This window comes from Manis javanica, chromosome 12, assembly GCF_040802235.1.
Source record: "Manis javanica isolate MJ-LG chromosome 12, MJ_LKY, whole genome shotgun sequence".
NCBI lineage: Eukaryota > Metazoa > Chordata > Mammalia > Pholidota > Manidae > Manis > Manis javanica.
Genome location: NC_133167.1, coordinates 23351651 through 23372554, shown reverse-complemented (window position 1 = coordinate 23372554; position 20904 = coordinate 23351651). Strand labels below are relative to the sequence as shown.

The 20904-nt window shown below is 32.6% G+C and overlaps 1 protein-coding gene across 5 annotated transcripts in view; it reads right to left on the bottom strand.

The window, feature by feature from the left end:
• Nucleotides 1-20904, bottom strand: part of ERBB4 (erb-b2 receptor tyrosine kinase 4) — a 1111691-nt gene that overhangs the window by 36797 nt on the left and 1053990 nt on the right. For all 5 annotated transcript variants that reach the window (XM_073218152.1, XM_073218154.1, XM_073218156.1 and 2 more), the window contains 4 exons: nucleotides 20529-20604; nucleotides 17010-17156; nucleotides 14824-14921; nucleotides 13265-13435 (listed from right to left, as the gene is read on the bottom strand). In XM_073218152.1, the coding sequence (XP_073074253.1) occupies nucleotides 13265-13435; nucleotides 14824-14921; nucleotides 17010-17156; nucleotides 20529-20604 (492 nt within the window). The remainder of the gene's footprint in view (nucleotides 1-13264; nucleotides 13436-14823; nucleotides 14922-17009; nucleotides 17157-20528; nucleotides 20605-20904) is intronic.

Here is a 20904-nt window from a genome sequence, read left to right as displayed (position 1 = left end):
GCAAACATTTCTCTCTCCCTAGCCCACAGTGCCCTTGGTGCAACTGTACAATCATGCATTTCAGTATAGTACTGCCTCTGAAAAGCCATGTTTTCTGCATTTGGTGGGTCTTAGATTTACTAGTTCCTTGTTAGTCTTTGTTCATGTGCCTTATACTGCATCCTCCCTCAGGCCTTAGCCAGTCTTCTTAAGTTTCCTAACACATTTCTGTTTCCTCCCTGACAAAACGTCATTTTTGTCTTTATATAATAGAATAGAATCAAAATGTCTCTATGGTGGGTATCTAAAGTTTAATCTCTAAGATATAGTGAAATGGAAAACTTGTTATTACCTGTTATTACAACTGGTCTGCATACCTCTTGAGAAACAACTCTTGGGACATTGTTAAAAATTACTAAAAAAAAAAAAGAAAACCTTGGTATCTTTGAAGTAGAAGGTAAATCAACCAAGTGCCAAGGCTTCATTCAGATAAGACAGAAAATTTTACCACACTACGGAAAAGGAAAATTTTGAAGCCCCAGATCAAACTGAGAGAAAACAAGGCTGAAAAAGACAGAGTGGAGAAAATGGTAAGAGAGTAGAAGACTACTCCTTATGCTGCGACCCTTTAGTCTTGGCCACTAGTTCTATCATCAACCAAATCTATCAAACTCATGACGGCTTGGTGCAAACTAAGCCTTCTTCCATCGGTGTTCAGGAAATGAAATAAAGGACTGAATTGAGGATATCAAAAAAAAAAGGATGGGAATCAATGAAATGTGAAAGAGAGGCACCAGATGAGGAAACCAGAGCCTAGGAAGTGAGAGGAGCTGACTTTTCATTGTTTCTGTTAGAGGTGTTTTACCTGTATTATGTCACCAGTCTTCATACCCACCTAATGGTAGATATTATTTTATTCTCATTTTAGAGCAAAGGAAACTGAGAAGTTAAGGAAGCAGTTCAGGCTGACACAGTTAGTAACTACTGAAGCCTGGATTTAAATACAGTCAACCTCAGAGCCTGTGTTCTGGTATCACACATTGTCAGTGTATGAAATTACTTTGGTAAGCAATTCCTCCCCCTGCCTCCCAGAGCCTGCAATGAATTAAATGAAAAAACGAAAAGAAAGTGGAAGCAGTTTGAATGTGTTCCATCTGTAAATTTTAGGATGAATAAAATTTTACCTAGTGCTTAGGAGAAAGAGAAACCCCCAGCTGGCAGAGAGGTTAAAATCTCATTCTCAAATTTCCTCATGCCAAAGCTTATCTTCTTTTACCTACAATTAATTTTTTTTTGAATGTATGGGAATTTATCTTCCCCTAACTCTTCCTGGACTTTTCCACTCCTATTTCTCTGTTGCCTATTATTTTCTGTTACTATGATTTCTCTAGCTTCCTTCACTCTAAGAATGTTCAGATGGCTGTTATTCTAGAAAACTTCCTCTGACTCATCTTTCTCTTGAGCTCCCATTCTGTCTCCTTTCTTCTTTTCAGAGGACAGAATTTTTCAAAGAAATTCTCACTTCCTGCCTTTACCTTTCAGTCAATTGAACTCTATTCTCTGCTACTTCCACCTTCTACTGAAACTGTTCTCCAAAAGGACATAACAATATGTTATGAATCAAGAATAATCATAGCTTCAAAGTAAAGACTTGACTCCACTGGAGTTCTGGACACACATTCCTAATGGATTTATCTACTTCTGTTCCAAAATATTAATTTCCTTATTCTGCATCCTCTATTCTCATACACCAATAATAATGTTATCTTCTCACTCTCTCAAGCTCCCAGTTAGAAATCTTGCTATCACCTTAACTTCTCTCTCCATTCACACTGCAACATCCAACTGGCACTCAAATTCCATTAATTCTATCTCAAAACCATCATTTAGATTGAATTTTATGCATTATCTCCTTTGTTTCAGGAGATAATCAATCTCTGTTTAAGCTCATCTTTCAAAAAGCTGCCAGAATTTTCTCACTAGAAGCAAATCTGTTCTTTTTACTTCCCCACTTGAAAATACCAATTTGTTCAAATGACCCCTGGTGCATTCTCTGTCCCTATTGTTATGCTTTTCTCATTATATTTTATTGCCTAGTTATTTACCTACATATTTTTTGAGGGCAGGACTGGATGTATCACCCAGTAGGCAATCATGAGGTGAGATGCATAGTAGGTACCTCATTAAATCTTTGTGCAGTGAATAAATGATTGAATAAATAAATGCTCTTTGATATCTGCCTGAAATAACCTGTTACTTGAAAGAGGTGAGTGAAAATTTCTAAGTCTGAATTAGTGGATGAACAGCTACTAGTAAGACTATTCAGATAGTTCCTTAAAGGTAAAATTAACATTTATTAGGAATTTAATGATTTAAAAAATGCAAAAAGTCAAAATTCTTTATACTCATCTCATCACTTAATAACTGTGCCTCAGTTTCCTCATGTGCAAAATAAGTGATAGTAAATGTCTCATAGGGTTTCCAGAAGATTAAATAAACTAACAAATATTAAACACTATGACACTTGGCACATAAGTGATAACAGATACCACATATTATTTTTTGAATCATCTCAGACACTTATGAGATGGTTCCAACTAAAAAGAACTGATGCTATACTTGAAATGAGTCTGACTTATGTACATCTTACACCTCCCATATGCTATAAATTTTAAACATTATTTTTTTTCCAGGGACAGCAAATAATTAAGTATCTATGTTGCTAAACAATGCCTATGATTATTGTTAGAAAAAGGAAACCTAATTGGTTGTGAATTAAACTTCTAATTACCTTCCCTCTCTGATTTACAGCGCTCCTTTCATCACGTAGAACACATTTTGCAGCAAGAGGTACAGTCATAGTATTTTGAATTTTTCCCATGCTGGTCTACCCATCTCTCAAGCCAGCTTTTTCTCAGGTGTGATGAGAGCCTAGTCCACAGTCATGCATTTACAGTGTCTGAGTGAAAGCTACAGAGCACAAATTAGCCTCTCTTTAGAACACTCCGGTGTGTCAGAATTCCAAACTGAAAAGGAAAACTTCTCATTTGGGCAGGTGAGTGAGGAAAGAGAGTGAAACACAAGATGCTTGTGATTAGGGCACGTTCAACTGCAGAAAGTGCACAAAGGAAAGCTGATGAGCAAGCCCACCCCCCACTATCCACAGCCATCTCCTCCGATCCCATTCATGGAGTAATCAAAGGATATTCTGAACCTCTCAAAATGCCATCAATCCTTATTGAGAAGGAAATAGAACATCACTCTCAAGCCTTTGCAGGAGTAATCATCCTGACAGGCTGGCCTGAACACGGAGCTCTGGCAGACAAAGAAGGATTTGTAAAAATAAATAAATAAATACAGACACACATAAATTAAATAATCTCCACAACATATGAATACAAAGTTGATGATGATCTCCCAAATCCATTGTGTAAAGGGTAAAGGAACTCACAATTGTGCTCTCCAGGTCTAGTACAGTAAAGAATAGGCTTCTTGATGAGGTGTTTCCAAGAATGTACATCAGAGTTGAGAATCTTGTGGCAATAATACTAAATAATAATCACCTAAATGATTTAGATAAAACACGAATTACCATTCCAAATCTAGGGATCATCTCTAGGTGCTCCTTCCTCCTCTGTTTCCTTTCCTAGCTCTTTTTTGCACTTTTGAATAAAAAAGGAAGGAAATCTCTTTTGGTTGCTCAAAAGGGCTTCTTAGGAGAGCTGACAAATTGCTCAAGTGCAAAATAATGTCATAAAGATCACGGAAATGTTCTTTAACACCAGAACATCCTTAAACAGGCAGAATCTGTTTGGCAGTGTCCGACTCCTGCACTGATAAGAAGCTACAAGCAATGATGACTACTAGAAGTTCTTTCAAATGAATCATTATTTGATACATAGGTCACTCAGTTTGGAGACTGAAGACCTAACACAGGTTTGGATCTTGGAGTTACCAAGCTCCTAACCGAGTCATTAAGTAGTTTACTAAGTCAGGGAGTTTGTTACTATATAATTGGGATTCTGGCATAAGAACAAAATGCTATATATGTCAACTTTGTAAACTTTAAAACATTAGTCAGCTATCACTTATTTTTCAGAATTTCCCAGAAATGAAAGTAACTGTCTGATTTTATAATTCTATTGCTTTTAGTGGACTTTGAATAATCAAAGGATTCAAGAAGGGGTGAGGGTAATTTTGAAATATTACTTTGCAAGTTAGAATAAAAGAAGATTTCATAAAGATTGTCCCAAATATTGAAAGAACAAATAAAAGAAACTAGAGCTCTGTACCAACTATTTTAATGAACTTTATTTGAATAATTATAATGCTTTTATTTATTTTTTATTTAATGATTATTTATTGGAGGTGATATATTTACTTTGTGTGTTCTTTTACTAAATGAAGATTGGGAGTTAAGAGCATAGTTAAGCATGTAGTTAAGACTATAGACCAGAGAGATATAGATTCAAATTTCACTGATTACCATACAAGCTGGAAGTCTGAGCAAAACGGCTTTGCCCCCCCACCTTTAGCTTCTGCCTTTGTAAAGTGAGAACAGTAATGCTGTCCCTTGTTGTGAAGATTAAGGGTATAAATGAAAAAGCTCACAGCAGAGCCTAACACATAAATATGTGATCAATACATGATAGTTATATTTAGGTTTATGATTGAAAATTTGGAAACACTTGTGAAACTTGTACAAATCATTTTATCTTCAATCAGGCAATTATTGAATCCCAATACAGATATTATTCTCCCCATTTTCTTATTTCAGTCTTAGTTCTATCAATTCCATTAACTCTTGATTACAGGAAGTCTCACAGAAGAATAAACAGCGGAGGCAAACAGCAGAAGGGTCTATGGCTTCTCATCGCAATTCCAGCAGGAGCCTTTTAAATCAATTGATGCTGAATCTCATTAGACTTGAAGTCTAATCATCATTTCCATGGTTTGGACCAGTAAAATGCAGACAGAACCAATAGAGGATTGAATGTTAGACTCAGACATGAGAGACTAGAGCATGGCTTCCCATCTCTCCCCTCCATCTCTCCCCCAAAAGCAAAGGGCACCGAGCTTGGGTTTTATATTTTCCAGTATCAGTTTACATATTTGTAAAATGAGATTATTTGTACTAGACAGCCTTTAAGACCCCTTCTCTCTCAGACACGCCATGAATATATAATTACTTATGCGTCCACCTCATACTCCAATGGGGCATGTCCATATTGAAAATTGCTATACTTATAGTTGACCTATATACTTGGGCCAAGGACAAACCACACTGGTTATATTTCTAGTCAAGGGAAGCCTAGTTGAAACGAAAATCCAGAGGCAGGGAAAGGAAGTAAAAGGCAGTGGTAAATGAGAGAGAAGAAGTTTATGTTTTCAGTAGGGTTAGGAGAATCTTGGTGTCTGCATGAAATTTATGTATAGAAAATAATGTATTGCTTTAAAATTTTGTCTTAAGTTTACTACCAATCTCTTTTCCTCCATCAACTTTGAGGCTGGGAAGTTCTAAATATCTTGTTGCCACTTCAGCCTGTGTATGGGGGAAATCACTCAGACTTACTATGCTCTAAGAAATATTTTATCTCTATTTCATATGCAAGTGCACATTGATAGGCAATGGCACTTAGTTTTATAAATATGGAGGACTAAACTTTTTTTTAGATTGGAAAGAGAAGGAATAAGAATAATGTTTATTATGAAGAAAAATGTTGATGGGACTATAGATAATCATTTCCGACAGAAAAAGCAGCTTCTCTAAAGAATAAGAAACAGCTCTAGGGGAAATTATAATGTTCTACAACAAAGATGTACTAGCCAGAGTCCAGATCTGCCAGAAGTGATTTTTATAATACCTGGAGATACGACTAGAGAATGAAGTCAAAAAATTATCTTTCTTACTTAAGAAATTGATGAAGATGAATAGTTTATTTTGTTTGTAATTCCCAAATACAGGATTAAATGAAGAATCCAGAGCTGGCATTATATATGGAGTTTATCAATTATGTTTAACAGGACATCATGATCTAAATTCTATGAAAAATCCCAAAGAAGTCAGAAAGAAATAAAATGAGAGCAATGGAAAAAGGGTGAAAAAAGGTACTTTGTAAAAGAGAAGCAAGGCTTACAAAAAGTAGTGTAACTAAAATAATATATCTAGATTTTAAAGAAGTTGCTGGTAGAAAAGACATTGGACAGAAAGATCACTTGATATTTTGCTACATAAAATTTAATCATTTGAGAGGGTGAGGGATACTCTCAAGTCAGTGGAAAATCAGAATGATCAGAACCATTTTTGATATACCTTAAATTTCCAAGAACTTGGAAAGATAAACAAATTCAGTTTGATATTATGTTCTCACTTAGGGAAAAAAAGAGATCTATAATGCATAAGGAGAGATAGCTCTTTGTTAAAATACATCAACTACCCAACCTACACCTCCAAACTTAAACAGAAAGTACTAACATGATCTATATTTTGGAAGGGATCAATGTTGGCATAATGCTTGCAGTTCTGGACAATTTTGTGCATGAGAGCTAGAAAGTAATAGAAAATAAATTGCCATGACAGTCTACTGGAATGACCATGGCACTTCCTAGGATAAATGTTCAAAAATCCTTCAACTGTTGGTGGCAATAGGATTATATACCATATAAGGAGAGATCTAATATAACATATATCATTCAGGTTTATGCCATTGATGAATGTGATAGGTATACTCTAACTAGAAGAGGACAAAAAAAAGAAAAAGAATTAGCACTGACAAATGATCAGGCACTTGGAATATTCAGTAATAATGTCGTTCATTCGCTACGAGGTAAAAGCTGTATTTAGTAATTGAGCGCATATGCAAAAAAAAAAAAAGTGGATGTCAGGGCGACATTGTGGTGGTAATTCCTATGAAGTGAGGAGGAACGAACTTAGAGTCATGGAAAGAGAAACAGAAGATAAGAATTTGAAAGCTTTTTTTCAGAAAGGCCAAAAAAGGGTTTTGTTTAAACTGGATGGTATTAATGAAAAGCAAGAGAGATCAAAATCATGTAGTAAGCCTCCACAACAATGACAGAAAATAAGAAAATTGGGAGAAGGCTCATCCTACCTCCGCTGATGACATAAAAGAGTTCTCAATCATAATCAGTGTAGACACATGATCAAAACTAGGATTTTAAAAGTAAAATTAAACACACATCTTCTTGTCTTTGTTCATGTCAGGTTTTTTTTGCTTGGTTTTGCATTTTGCCTTTCTTCTGACCCATTTCAGACCTGCCCTTCCAAAACTCTAATTCTGTTTCAAGCTAGATCCTCACCAACCTTTAAAGATACAGCTAAAATGACTTGTTACAGCCTTTTAAGCTGATTTGGTTTCCTTTGTCTTTTTCCTATAATACCTGGCATATTGCTCTCAGAATATTATCTCCTTAATTAGAATATAAACTCTTTTTAGGTAGAGCATTTTTCTTGCAACTCTGTACCTCATTGCCAGACACAGTGCCAAGCCTATGATCAACATGCAACATATTAATTCATTTGCTCTTTCATCATGATAAATTAAACAATTTAAAAGACTACTACTTAGATGGGGAACACTCTGGGACAAAAAATACCTAGCGATATGTAATGTTGTAGTAAGAAGAGCTCCTTCCGGCTTAACAGATGAAAACAAAACAAAATAAATAATTTTAAAAAACAAAACAAAAAGAAGCATATCAAGGATACCCTGCAGGAATCCTTGACATATTTTGGAAGAAATGTAAAACCAATATCCTGAGACTATTATCCTTTATCGTCAAGTAGCTGCTGTTGTTAGAATTGATATTGATCCTTGGTAAATTGCAACCAGAGTAACCTTGTTATATCATCACAAAATTCTCCCACTACATCATTTAGCTGTGAGATGCTTCCTTAACTCATGTCCTTAGGTTTTTCTCTCCTATATTCAATTACTTAAGGAAAAAAAAAAGTTGTGTAGAGGTAACTTAAATGCTTTTGGTCATTTTCCAATTAAATATTCTCTAGAAGACACTATAATGCATAAAATAAAACAATTAGTTGGAAAAGTCATTTTATGATAAGGTAATTTTAAAGTTAGAAGGAACTTACAGGTAGTTCTAGAATGTGAGATTCCTGACATCCAACTTAAGCCTTTTTTATTCACTTACCATTAAGTGAATGAAAAGTGTTAGCTCCATAGACAGCATTAAGTTTAATTGCAACTTGAAATGAGGTACTTCCTTTCGTAGCCCCTCTGTTATTTTAGGAATAGAGCTTCATGTGGCATGGTTGACAGCTAGACTCCATTTCTAGCTCTGTCCCTTATAATCTCTAAGTTAACTAACCTCTAACACAGCTCAGTTTTCTTAATTCTTACAATGAGATATTAATACCTATCTCATAGGGCTTTGGGAAATACAACTGGAATAGTTAATTCAAAACAGCATAGTACCTGGGTTATAGTAAGCACTCAGTACATTTTAGCTTATATTATGATTTTTATTATTTCATAAAATAAGAAGTCATGATTTAGATTTGTTGAACTGTAAAAATAAACCCAATTGAGACTCATATTTTCAAATGTCATTATGGAGAATGACATCAACATCATTGTTTCTGCATTCTCATTTTGCTTGAATTTCTTCTATGTTTTTTACATCATTAGGAAACATATATAGCACAATATCATAAATCCTATAGGGGAGAACAAAGATTTCTAGTATTTATTCTTATTCTTTGTTTAGAGATGAACAAGTTAATATCTCAAAGGTAATTACAATGTGTGTGGTAATCTTACTAAAATATATTTATCAAAGTTATGCAATCTAATCTGAGGGTAAAGTGATAGTGGAACAGAATTAAATTTATAGAATCATATTTTCTGAGCAGCTGAATGTTCAACCTTCACTCAATTATTTAGAAAGTGATCACATTTTTGAGACATGAAACTCCTTTATTCTTCTTCATGTCTCAATTTATCTGCTTACATTTTATTCATTTTTCAACTCATTTATATACCCATCCTAGAAGATAAAGAGCAATAAGGAGAAGAAAAAATACAAATTGATTCATCTAATTATTTCATAACAGAAAATTAAATGGAGAAAAGTTGAAATTGTAATGATACAGCTATTGTGATCACCTGCTCCATGTACAGTAGCTACAATTCCTTTGTCTTTCCTTGGCCTGGATAACTGAGAGTTAGCTGTTGTGTTTTGAAAAAGGTAGAACATTAAATCTTTAAAACTACTTATCACAAATGACTGAACAATCCTGCAACCATATCATCCTCTACAAAAATGCATGGATGCTTTAACATTTAATTAAATTTTCTAATGTTGATAAAGCTAAAATCTCTTTAGCCACATCAATGTATTAGCTATTTTTATTCACTGATGTTGCATTTCATATACAATTCATTGTACCAAACAAACATAAGTCTAGGTAACTCAAAAGAAAAAAACAAAATGTATCCACATTAACAGAAAAATATCTATGCAGAAATTCCAAAACCTTACTGAACACTTACCTGAAAACATCAAGTAGTATGTATTTAAATAAATATATTATGAGAGTAGAAAGGCAGCAATGAAACCTAAAACCTATTGATACACTGAATGTACAAATGGACAATGGCTGGATTGTACTTAAAAATACAAGTCTCATCCACAACTTACGGCAGCCTGCCCAGGAAACCATACCTACAATAAATAGCTAGGGAGCCAATCTGCTATTAATCAGTCTTGAAGGAAGCCAATTGTTATCTATAGTAGCAATCCAGAAAGGTACACAATAACTTCTCTAACAATTGGCCCCAATGGCTAGGACTTGATTAATAACTAATGGCTTCCCTAATTTTTGCTGTCACTTTCAATTTAGGACCTGCTAGAGAAAGACAAATGTGCATCCTAACCAGTAAGATAGGGTGTCCTGCTTCTAATTAACCTCTTCATACAGCCTCCACACCAGCAGCCTCCAGTGAGGGCATACTTGAAGCTCTCCTTTTTCTCCATTATAAAGCTTTCCCACTCCTCTGTCTGCCTTTGAGTCTCTGCCAAAACACAAGAGACCATGAATGGCTGACTCCCTGGCCACAGTGAGCTCTGAATAAAGAGTCTTTGCTTTTCTCATTTGATTGGTCTTCATTTATTTCCACACTCTTAAGCATCTGCTACCCATCCATCAATAAGTACCATGTTTAGATAATACTGAAAAGTTAATCTTCACAATATTCTGAGAGGAATTATTTTTAAATCTTCATTTTGCAGATGTACAGAACCAAGTTTACAGAAGTTAGATGGCTTCTCATGTTCTCCTATTTATATCGTACTATTGTAAAAGCTTTGGTATATTATTTTTATAAACATATTTGAGATACCAAAAGGTATCCATCTATAATAACAACAGCTATACATTAGATTTTTCTAGCATTACTTGATTTATATCTATCAACTTGCTAAATTTCAATACCGTATTTTGAATTGACTCATTGCTTTAAACTTATAATTCATTAAAGTACATATGGAATTTGAAATAAAATAATGGTAGAAGAAATGACTTCTGTAACTTATTTTCTGTAACAAGACATTAGCTGAAATAACTTGCTTGTCAAGTACTGATTGCATAAACAGTTTTTTCAAAGATACGTAGAAAACCCTACAAGAGAATGTAATTACTTGTGATACTGATAAGGGAACAAGCAAAAGTGAAATCTGGGTGATTCTATAAAAAGAGTAATAAGTATTTGCCCAGCAATTCAGATACTCTGTACTTTAAAAAAAAATTGCCTAGCAATCATATAAGTACTATTTACAAATAAGGAAACAGAGTTGTAAAGATATTAAGAAGATGACCTAAAGCTTCTCAGGTAATGAGTTGGGGAGTCTGTATTTAAAACTGAAATTTTTTGTTTGTTTGTTTAAAAGTTCAACAAGCATGTTCAAGAAGCTTTTGATTATTTGATTAGACTTTAAGATGTTCCCTTACCATGTAAATTTGCCACAGAGACCAAAATTGAAGTAATTTATTTTCTAACTAGAAATAACTTCGCTTTCTAGCTAAGAAGGGGAGCAAATAGCATTTGCACAAAATAGAAATTACCATAAAAGTTACATAAAGCCAGATTTTTTTAAATAGGAAGATATAGATGGCTTTTTTAATGCCTGAAATGTAATAAGGCTTTTTAATTCCTGAAACTAAAATGGTATTTAAACACAATTCTTTTAATAAGAATCTGAAGAAATAAAAAGAAATCTATAGATAACATTGCTTAAATAATAATGTGGAATAAGAAATGATAACTTAAAACCAAATAATTCCTCATGTGGCTTCTACTTTTTCTCACTAATTCCATTTAGTTAACTCTAACCCTTATTAGGAATTCCTTGCATTGAGCATAAATTAATATGAACAGAAAGTTGGAATTTGAGAATCCTTATGAATACAAAGAGATTTAAGCTGTTGGCCTTTAATAGCATTTCATGTTAAGGAAGGAAAACTATATTTTGAAATTTCCCTGTTTTAAAAAAAGTAATACATTCGTAGCATAAAATTATTATGAATACTTAAGTTATAATTTGTCCATTATGCCAAGTGTACAGGGGAAAAAATTGTGCTTCTTTTACATACCTTAAAGACTTTACTCCTTCCAATGAACAAGACTGATGTTCAATATCTATCAACTGATTGAATTTTTAAATATTTTGTTATTGCCTCTCCAGTGGGCTGCAACAACATATTTTTTATAGCAGGAAAAAATTTGAGGTTTCTATCTTTGCCTCTTTCTATATTAGACTTTCTAACTGGGAGTAAGTGGGCAAAAGGTATGAGGTAGATTAGGGGATGCATTTTATAAGGAAATCACCTGGGGAGTTTCCCAAACAATGTGTTTCTCAGATCTTGAGAAAAATAATCATATCATGAAAACAACATGTTCTATGCTCTGAAAATAACTTTGAGGCAATGTTATGTGTCATAGAGATGTACTGCTTACAGTCCTGGTCTTTTACTGGTTAACTCTATGACCATTCAAATCATTTAACTTTGTGACAAATTTCTTCATTTGTAAGACAGAGATAATAATAATGGATCTTCGTGGGGTTGTCATAAGGATTAAGAGACTTAATATATATGTGTTGACACATAGTAAATACTAGATGAGTACTATTTTATTATTGCTGTCGAACTGAAATAAAACAAGTAACTTCATTTCAGAGAATGAGCAGCAAGTTGACAAGGTCAAGACAAACAGGTCAAGACAAATAGGATGCTTGTTGCCATGAGCTATGGATAATATTCTTAGATGGAGGAGGAGTCCAAGAGAAAATAATTGCTTTTCAGAAAAATATTAAGCATCATGCTTATGTCTTATCAATGGAAGAAACTGATTACAGACATTATTTTACTGCTTCTCCATGCTCCATAATGGCCAATGAACACTTAATTATGACATTTACTATGCTGTACTCTGTCTCTGTATCTGTGTGACTCAGTCATTAACCAGGACACTTCATGAAGTCAGGAGTTAGGCCAAAACTCTCTGAATCTCAGTGTCTAATAATGCCTTCCATGCAGAGGTACTCAATGCATGTTGAATGAACAGTGAATAAATTTTTAAAGATAAGCAAATGAATGAAATATGGATTGACAGTTTTCAGAGAAAAAGTGGTATTTATATAGAGTGGACTTATTTAAAATGAAATATAAATTATTTTCAGAAGCTTTTTGTAAAACTTAAATATATATCTTAGAAACAATTCAGCAGCCCTCCCAATATGATTGATTTAGTTCAAAGGACTGCACAGTTTTCTTTTTCTATTTCAAGTTGATAAAAAAATATTTAATGTCTCTTGAGTGAAAGAGTTATATTTGTATTACCTCTTGACTAATAAGTCATATCATCTGATTAAGAAAGAGAAGTAGAAAGCCTATCTTGGCAAGAATTTTTATTTATTTATAAACATGTACAGTTTTATTAGTTTGAACTGGTTGTAGATATTTTAAATTAAAATTTGTTTCAACTAAATTAAGACAGAGAAACCTTACTCCTTTTGAGCTCTTGAAGATATTTCAGAAAACATATTGTATTATCCATTCCTGTCTTCCAAAATTAACTGCATATGGTAAGCTTGGCATATCTTTTGTTGGTAAGGTATGTTTTAATCTAGGAATCACACTGATTTGAACTACTAGATAATTATTTTATACTAATTAGTGCATACCATATATTTGCAATATTTAGTTCTTCATAAATAATATGGGAGGTGGTATATCATTACTTCTTACCCTGTTTGAGTCAATTCTTGCTCTGGAAGTATAGATGGGAGGTGGGATATTGAAAGCCTGGGGGACCAGGTATTCTTCAGCATCCATCATATCTTCTAAATCCTCTTCATCCAAGAGATTCTGAAAAAACTTGCTGTCATTTGGACTGGGAAGCTTCATACGATCATCACCCTAAAAGATTGTCCATCAGACACATAAAAAAGTCATTCTTCCCTTCATCTTAAATAGGTGGCCTCTGCAGCAAATACATATGAAATCAAAACAAGTAGTTGAAAACTCATGCACTCTTAAAAAAAATTCTTTTGCATAACTGACAGCCATAAAGAGACCAATAACATACTTAGATATGACAGTGTAAGATAAATAAATTTAATACACAAAGAATGAGATAGATGCCATTAGAGATGAATAAAGCAGAATCCTATGGCTGTTTTGAGGAAAGCATAATCCATTTCAGATCTGAGAATAATGTAGGTTTCATTGCCAAGATGGCATTGGGCTGTGATTTTAAGAACACATAATAAAGACAACTGACTTATCAATCTTTATTTTATTTGATTGGTATGATAGTGTAGAGTTACCAGAATGGGTAGGCTCCATAATTTGTTCTGTAGCATAACAGTGTTAAAGTGACAGTATTTGAAACCACATCACAAGTGACAAATAACAAATGGGGGTTGGAGAGATATTAAAGCCCTTGTTATATTTTTCGGGCCTCATCTGTTTCTTAAATATAATTTTTTATTTTTTCAACGTAATGTGATTTTTTGGTCTACAATTTGTATATGAAAGTTAATTTGGGAAAAAGATATCTGGAAGCCACTGTCTTCTGAAATGTGGCTCTAAATTTCATGTGAAACAATTGATATGAAGATAAATGCTACTTTGTTTTATTGAGGAAACTTAATTCAGTCTAATCCAAGGTCCATTTGTTTATGGTTTAGGTGAAAATAATCACAGAGAAATACATTGCAAGTTTTAAATTATCCAGTCCCTTTTTTCTAGTGTTACATATAAAATGTGCTTTTGGCTTGTTATTTGATTCATATGTACATCAATTCATTTGAAACTTAATTATTGCTTGGATACTGTATACCTCCTGAAACAAAACAAAACATGTCAAAATATTTTTCTACAAAATTAACTGTCAATATACTGAAACTTTTAATTCATTGTTTTCAATCATGGACAAGATTAAAACAAAATCTAGCTTTTATTCTGAAACAGGAAGATGATAATAATGAACATGACTAGTACATGTTAATAAAAAGCAGAGTGCTAGAACTTTGTAGATAAAATGATAAGACTTTTTTATGTATGTGGATAAGCATAGTTATCGGTTATTCAATAGCAGAGGCAGTTGAATACTGAGAGAAGGTGCTTAGAAGTGTTTTTGACGTCAAGTTAAAGGCTCTTTTCCACAGTCATTTTATGTGATATTCTCCTTAGTTAATTGATTTGTGAGTGGTGATTTCCAGAGTTCCAAAATACAGATATTACTCATATTTTATAGTGATTTTTTACTGAGATATTCTTAAAAGCCTAAGTCAAATACTCACCTGAATAACTAGATATCTTTGAGGGTCTCGAGCCATCCTCGAAAATTCAGCAGCCAGTTCCTTAAATTTAGGTCTACTGTCAGCATCAATCATCCAGCCTAGAAATTCACATGCAATCAGAGAGTCACTCCATCCATGATTAGGAAGAAGTGGGATGGAAGTTTTATGAAAGTACATTCTAAGTTTGAAAAAAATTGTTTTAACAATAATAATACAAAAAACAAAGAAAGCTAATGAAGTAATACAATAGGCAAGAGTCTATCTCAATCGATTTGTTGATATTCATAACTAAATGTAATACACTGTGGAGTAACATAAACCTTTTATTTTGTTGACCCAATTGAAGATTAATTCCTTCCTAGAAAATATAACCCAGGCTAACTATAGGAACTTAAAGAATCTCAGGTATTTTTTCCTTAGGTGTAGAGAGAATTTTGTTTTTAAACTTTTCTTTGATGACTATGAAAGAGGTGATTGGAAAACAATTTATCATTTTGTGTCAGAAGTAACATGGAATAAAGGTCTTTTTTGATTACAGTGAGGTAGACCAAAACAACAGGGAATAAGAAATAGAAAACAACTTTCTTATTACTTTTTCCCTGGTGGGAAAAAAAACTAATGCAAAGTGATTGGTAATGTTTGTTCAGCAATAGCCATTAGCTTATCTTAGTACTAGCCTTTCCAGCATAAAAATACTACCAGCAATTTTCAAGGTATGCATTATTATTTAGCTGGTAGTCTAGATAAAGAAGGTCTTATCTCCCCAGGCTCTGTTTAGCTGATGAAATGACAAGAATAAAAGCACCAAGCTTTCCTTGATTTTCTTGCCAAATGACCCCTTTTTTAGGTATTAAAACTAAAGGCAAAATTAAAATCTCCCTAGTATGTAAAATGTTTTCTTGAGTTTTCATTATTTCTTCAACATATCTAAATGAAGTATCTGAATCATCTTTTATGCTAATTATGGGATCAAATTATATAATGCATACATGTGTAAACTTTCTCCCCTGGATGACTGTTGAACAATATTTGATCCTATAAAGCTGTTTCTCCTTTTTCTGGGAGTTCAATTTTTATTCTTGTTCTGGAAAGTCAGTTGGTAGCATGCTATGTATCATTAATATCACCTGATTCCTTTTCCTCTCCTAACAAAGCTCAAATGCTCCATATTCTAGATGCATCCACTAAAAAATGCCAAGACACTAATGAAAAAAATAGGTGTTTTTGGAGCTATTGGAACTAAAAAGGTTAACTTCACAGTGAGGTATCAGTTTCTTTTTAACTAAATATTGAGTAAATAGAACTATGCTTAGAGAAAAGGGCATGCTGACCTGAACTAGAAAGCACATTTTTTATTTCTTTCCTCACTGTCAGAATGTATCACACATGTCATGAATATAAATCTGAGTAGACCTGGGTCCAAAGTCTCTTATTAATAAGATGCTTATTCACCTTCACCAGTTTGTTTCTTTGCTAACCCTGTGCAAATCAAAAGGGGAAAACCTCAGATTACACAAGAAAGATTGTTGAATGTTAATCTCACTTAAATTAAGTTGGCAACTCCAGAGGCTTCCCTAATTCTATTTAAATTAAGAGCCTAGGCTTCCAAAACACATTTATAATACATTTGTGTCCAGGGCATAGAAAGGAGAAAGAAAAGTAAGAGAGTTAGATATAAACAAATGATCAAATCGAAAAAAGAGTAAACATTCATAACCTTTTTTGTTCAATGTAGATTCACGTCTTCTCACTTCCCATTCTACCCTGCTAATTTCCTGCTGACTAAAACTGGTAAACCTGTTTCCATTTAATTCATTTTTTTAAACTAGCTGTTTCAAGCCTGCTTTCTTTATATTTAGATTACTTGTTTACTCTGCTATTTTCTGGTAAAGATGACTAACATTACCATGATTACTTACTATGAGAGACAATTTGATTGTCATGGAAATGATAAGAATCAATTAAATGAGTAACAAGAGTAAGTCATAATTTTGACTTCATAGCATGGAAGCATACTGCGTCTTATTGAAAATGATCGCAGCAAACATGTTCACTTGCTCCTTTCATAATTGTTTTTTAACTTTTGTATTGTTCAACAGCCAGAGACATTACACAGGTGGATTAATCTGTACTATTACTTTACTAAGAATGACGATAGTGATGATAAAATTATTTTTCAGTCTTACATTTGACCATGACCATGTAAACGTCAATAGTGCAGATAGGAGGCTGTGGCAAACGTTCTCCTTTCTCTAATAAGTCGGGGATTTCTCGGGTTGGAATTCCATCATAAGGTTTTCCTCCAAAGGTCATCAGTTCCCATATAGTAACTCCTAAATTGGAGATCAAATTCTTACATAAGCATGTTAACTATATACTTTGAATAAACCAACATATGCCAGTGGCAAAAGATTGCTCCCTAGCCGGCAGTCAAAAATAGTCTAAATAAAGACTCTTCAGATTCCCATATCCATTGTGAGAAGCCCAATGATAAAATCTCTGAGGAAATTCAATTTTCTTATTATTGTCTTGAAATCTTTAATGAATAGCAGAGACAATTTAGAATGGATGTCAGAATACAGAATCTCTTCTCCATTTTTACTTAAAAGTAATGCTAATGTTTGCTGACCCAAGTTAAGTTTCACTATATCACACTAGAGCTTCTAAAACAATTTATTTATTATATAAATGTATATTCAGTACAAAGTAAATATGATTACAGGTAAAACCTGATATTGACTAATTTTGAGATGAACATCTTTGCTATTAAAATCCCTAAAGGCTAAGCTGGGGTTCTTGAATGATTACCGTATGTTATGGTAAATAATGTGACTTTCTTTTTAACTAATTCAAAAGAACAAGTGGAATAAATCAAATCCATTTCTTTAGCACATGTCAGAGTCTGTAAGGAATGATCTCTATGTAGGACATATAACATGTAAAGTAAGCATATGAAAATTGAAGGGAATCAATAATAGTTTCTCTCTTAGATACTGAAATCACTTACTTGAATTACCAAACACTGATTCCCTCTGTAAAAGCAAATACCCTAAATATTAGCATGCAAATAGCCAGCTTAGATAACAATGATGATTCTGATTTGAGCAATAAGATATATATATAAATATACCACAGATCTCCTTTATTATCTAATAGTTACATAATTTAAATTATAGTTTTCTTAAGGATAAAGATTGTAAGTTCAGAAATAGCTATCTGGGCATAATAGTATTACCAAGTGAATTTTGATATACAGGTATACTGCACATAAAATCTACTAACGAGGGCTATGTTTTCTTGTCCATTTATCTGATAATGAATTATTTATTCAGAGTGGAATCTTTTTTAGCTCATAAAGTTATCATTGACTAATTATAAAAATACAAAGCTTCAACTATAAAAGTATATGTAAACTTCAAATTATCCTTCATAATAGTATTACTAAAATTACTTAATTTTTGGTTGATATTTATGTTTTATGATTCTTAGACATAATGTAAACATGGAACCAATAACATAATTTAACTGTCTAATCTTTATTAAAGCCTACTTAATTTTCCATAGTAAAGAATGGCTCCATAAAACCAATGATCAAAACCCAGTGTCCATGAGGCAGGCTGAAACAAGTTAAGAAGTGGATGACTGTCCATTTCTATTCAGTCAGTCATATTTATAGACTGTGTATTTCATGAGCATATTTTATTAACTTATGGATGCAGTTACAAAAGAAAGAATAGATACTTTCACACCTGTATCAGAATTTCTAATGTAAGCAAGATATAAAGCAATTACAAAGACAAAGGCAGAAACTTCAAAACTTACACTTCTGCCAATAATAATCCAAGTTTATCTTTGCTAGACTGATGACAAGACGGAGCTAAACAGAGATGGCTTCATGTACAAGGACAATCTCAAGAAAACTAAATCAGAAGCATCCTTAAAACCTGTAATGCAATTCTGTCACTTGAAGATAAAAACCACAGCCAATGCATATTTATTTTTATAAAAATAAAGATGCACCAAGTGGAAATTTTCCACAAGGTGCACTGTAAATAAGATCATGTATCCTTCTCTGACTTGTACACCGTTTACAATTAACTATAATATAAAAATCTTAAAATGCCTTATGAATATGGGTTAAGGACCTGGGTTATGGTTTAAAACAGAGTTCTACCACCTATCATCTATCTTTTACTTCTACTGAATAGCTCCTGAGATTTTTCAATTCAACATGAAGATAAACATTATAGCTTCAGTAAATGTGACTCCCTTGCCAACACTTATATATATATACACACACAAAGTGAAAGAGAGAGGTTACTTAAAACTTGCCTAGTTTGCCTGCATTAAATACTGCCACATTTAATTCAGGGAAACATAAATAGAAAAAAAAAGGGAAAAGAAAAATAACATACATGATAATATGTAAATCTATCAAAAAAGTATAACAATAAATCTATAGCATATAATATGTATGCGAACATATAATATATAAATATAAATGTTTATCTACATTCTAATATATACTATATCATATAACCTACACATCTAATATATATATACTGATAGATTTGTTTTCCTATTTAGTCCTTACAGTTAAACAACTAAGTTTTGTCAAGCATTCCCCTGTTCTTGTGTAAATCTCAAATATACAACACTTTCTACTTCTGAACTGAATAGACTATATGAGGCCTTCTTAGAAATTTTAACATCCCCTATGGCATACACATATTGGAGAAACACCACTTTATAGAAATGTTTCAATTTTTTAAAACAATAACGATAAGAGGTGTATGTTCTTCAGTGACTGAATGACATATCTTTTTTTTTTAATTTAAAGAAGCTAAGCTTAAATTTGGGTAAAATAAATTGTACCATGCCTTTAAGTCCCACTACCATCTTTTTATTTAAATGGGCATTGTGCTTTTAATTTGTAAGAAACGCTAGTTTTATATAGTATATTTAAACTTAGAAAAGGTATTGACTCATTCTTATTAATACCTGGATGGACTTAAGTTGTAAATCGCCAGATAATAAGTAGTTCATTTAAAAAATTGAGCTAAATGCAATGAAATGAATTTCTGAATTTAAAAATCACTCATTTCAAGTTCATATTATTCACTTTCTAATATATGTTTATTCTAAAAGTAGTTTGTAAGTTAAAATCAAGGCTGTAATCTGCAATCTTACCTTTTGTTTTTCCCCTCACATTCATTGCTCTTACCTTACTGCTTTTAGTAATTATTCTTTGTTATAACAATAATCTCTATTTTCTTATCATGAAAAGAAATTTCCTAAGGGAAAAAGTTATTATTTTTAATGGTGATTGTGCTTAGAGTTATGTTTTCAAAGAGTTCTTGAAAATTAGGGCCATGAGATTCTATAAAACTGTCCCTAAACTAAAATTGGCTCTTTTTTTCTGTTAAAATGATCAGATATTTACTTCCAAACCAAAGGTTATGGTAGACAACAGAACTGGGATATTAAGATATTACATTTTAGGAAACCAAGGAGTAACAAAAAAGGAGGTAAGGATACTATTTAGAATTTTTTTTAATGGAAGAGCAAATAGTTAATTCCTTTAGGAAAGAAGGGTTATAAAAAGGTATTTCCAAACAAATAGCTTTGGCTTAAGATATTTCACATGAATCTAATATATTTATTTTTGTCTTGAAAGCCTTAATTTACAAGTAAGGTTTACTTACCATAACTCCAAACGTCACTCTGATGGGTGAATTTCCTATAGTGTATACACTCCAGAGCCATCCATTTAATTGGCATCTATAAAGAAATAAAAAGTGAAAGTTTTATAGTTATATAAAAAGCCATTTCCATATTTATTTCCTAAATGTGAGTCTCTGGATTCACCTCAATTATTTATTTACTTTTCTTACTGAATGTGTAGAAAATAAAAATATAAATATGAGATTTTTCAATACAAGAAAAAAGTGAATTGAAATTTATAAAATTCTTGAAGTGAATTAACCTGAAAATATGTTTATCTTATAAAAGCTTCTTAAGCAGTTAAGAGTAAAATAATGAGTATAACTTTCTATGGCTCTTAATGTTCACTAACTGATT